This window comes from Halyomorpha halys, unplaced genomic scaffold (genome assembly GCF_000696795.3).
Source record: "Halyomorpha halys isolate HHAL.00 unplaced genomic scaffold, Hhal_1.1 Scaffold520.1, whole genome shotgun sequence".
Taxonomy (NCBI): Eukaryota; Metazoa; Arthropoda; class Insecta; order Hemiptera; family Pentatomidae; genus Halyomorpha; species Halyomorpha halys.
Window position 1 is genome coordinate 213,541 of NW_027104695.1, and position 2,251 is coordinate 215,791.

The following is a 2,251-nucleotide window of genomic DNA, read 5'->3' on the forward strand; positions in this document are numbered from 1 at the left end:
AAAGAAGATGGTCAGCTATTAACACCTTAGAATTAAATTGTTAGTTTTCTTATATCACTTATTTTCAGAATATTATGATGGCATAATTAAAAATTAATAAATCAAATTCAAGGCATCTATATTAATAAGTCAAGATGGCTGTGGATGTAAGAGAGATGGTCAGCAAGGTAAGGCAAGGATTTATAAAATTTGTACTGCAAGGTAAAACTTAGGCTAATGCATCTTCCAAAAAAAAGAAAAAAGAAAAAGTTATGCACAGACTTACTTTTAAGTCCACATTTTTATCTTTCTTTGGGTCAGTAATTCTGAGAACAGCGTTCACGGCTAAAGGAGCCAATATCGACGAATGTTGAGAAACAACCTAAAAAATTAAAAAAAAAAAAAAAACTTTAGCATAAAATTTGATATATATACATATACTTCTTCAAATAAAAAGATTTTGAAATTAAAGAAGTTTTTGAGTAATAATATTTATATTGATAAATACAAAAAAACAAATTAAGTAAATAATTCTAGTTAAAAATAAATCTAATATCCTCTATAGTAAAACAATTGTTTTTTAAAGCTTATAATGCACCAGGTATAGTATAATTTAAATTAATCTGTAATATGTAACTTTTTTTAATTTATTGTTTATTATAGTTCAGTAATCTAATCATAAAATTATTCATTTTATTACGAGACATTAGGTACACTTATTTAGTTTAATTTGCTATGGATCTCTTTTATCTTTATGATATAGTTTTATTCTACAGCACATTTGCTAGTTTTAATACATTTTTTGTAACTACTTTGACATATTTTATAAATGCCACAGTCTAACACTTAATCAATACATAAGTGGCAGTAACAAAAAAGGTGTTTTCAATAAGTCTTTAATAATAATAATTAGTAAGACAAAACAAAAGTTGTATTTACTTTTTTATTGATTAAAACAAAAATGTATCACTATAATAAATGAATTGCGTAGAAAAGGTGTTTTATATTTTTTAGAAAGTTAACTGAGGGTTAACTGATGTGTCAAAAAATAATAAATTTAGATACACTAATTTAAACCACAAACTATTAATAACATATTTTAACCAAACAAACTATTAATAACATATTTTAACCAAAATAAAACAAAAATGTAAAACATGTATAAAGAAACTATCTGAGTGCCTAACTCCCAGCGGTGCAATCTAACAGAGCTCCAATGCACCGCTACACCATGATCTTTATGGAACAACTTTGGATGTAGAAATATATCTATTAAAATTGTGCTATTAACTATTTAAACACACTTCTATAATTTAAGAATAATACCTTCGAGTTAAGAGATGTTGAAGCACTCCTAATCAGACTTTCATTGTCATTCTGTTGAAGAGGGATAGACATCTCTCTTAAAATTGGCATGGCTTTTTCAACTGCAATGCTGAATGCATCAGAAATTGTTGTTGGGTGAATCCCACGGTTCATCAGTTTTTCGGCAGCTTCCATTAGAGCTCCTGCCAAAATGACGACTGTGGTTGTTCCGTCACCTGCTTCAACGTCTTGGGCTTGAGACAGTTCAACCAACTAAAAAATAAGCCAAGGGTTTTACAAAACATTTTAAAAAAAGAAAATATAAAACATTAATTAAAGAACAAAAAATATAATAACTCAGACCGTATAATAATAATTTTGTTTTCCATTAATTTACATTCCTCTTGGAAAATACTTTTTTAAATGCTAATCATTTATTATGACATAGTCAGGGTTGTGGTAAACAAAAAAACAAAGAATAAGAATAAATAAATAACAGACAGGTAGGTGATTCTTGATAAGTTCTTTATTTATTTATTTTAAGATGGTCGGGGTTGTGGTCAAAAAGAACCAAAAGATAAGAATAAATAAAAGTCAAGAAAGAATAAATAAAAACAAGAATGAAAATAAAAACTGATGGGTGGTTGGTTCTGATTTATTTATTATGATATGGTCGGGGTGTGGTCAAAAGGAACCAAAGAATAAGAATAAATAAAGGTTAAAAAAGAATAAATAAATTTAAAAAAACCTGAAAAATAGGTGGGTTCTGATTTGTTTTTTATTTATTTAATATAAGATGGTCAAGGGTGTGGTTAAAAGGAACCAAACTGATGGTGGATTGGTTCTGATCTGTTCTTTAATTATTTATTGTTATTATTTTTATAATTCTTTCTTGACTTTTATTTATTCTCATCTTATTCCCTTAATTTTCCATCGCTTAGTGAGTACAATTTTTATTTTTATACCT

At 26.9% G+C, this 2,251-nt stretch overlaps 1 protein-coding gene across 1 annotated transcript in view; it reads right to left on the bottom strand.

Moving 5' to 3' along the window:
* CCT4 (chaperonin containing TCP1 subunit 4) overlaps positions 1-2,251 on the bottom strand; it is a gene marked incomplete in the record, with an annotated part of 16,996 nt that overhangs the window by 12,484 nt on the left and 2,261 nt on the right. Inside the window, 2 exon segments of the mRNA XM_067049359.1 lie at positions 266-361; positions 1,306-1,557. Coding sequence (XP_066905460.1) covers positions 266-361; positions 1,306-1,557 — 348 coding nt within the window.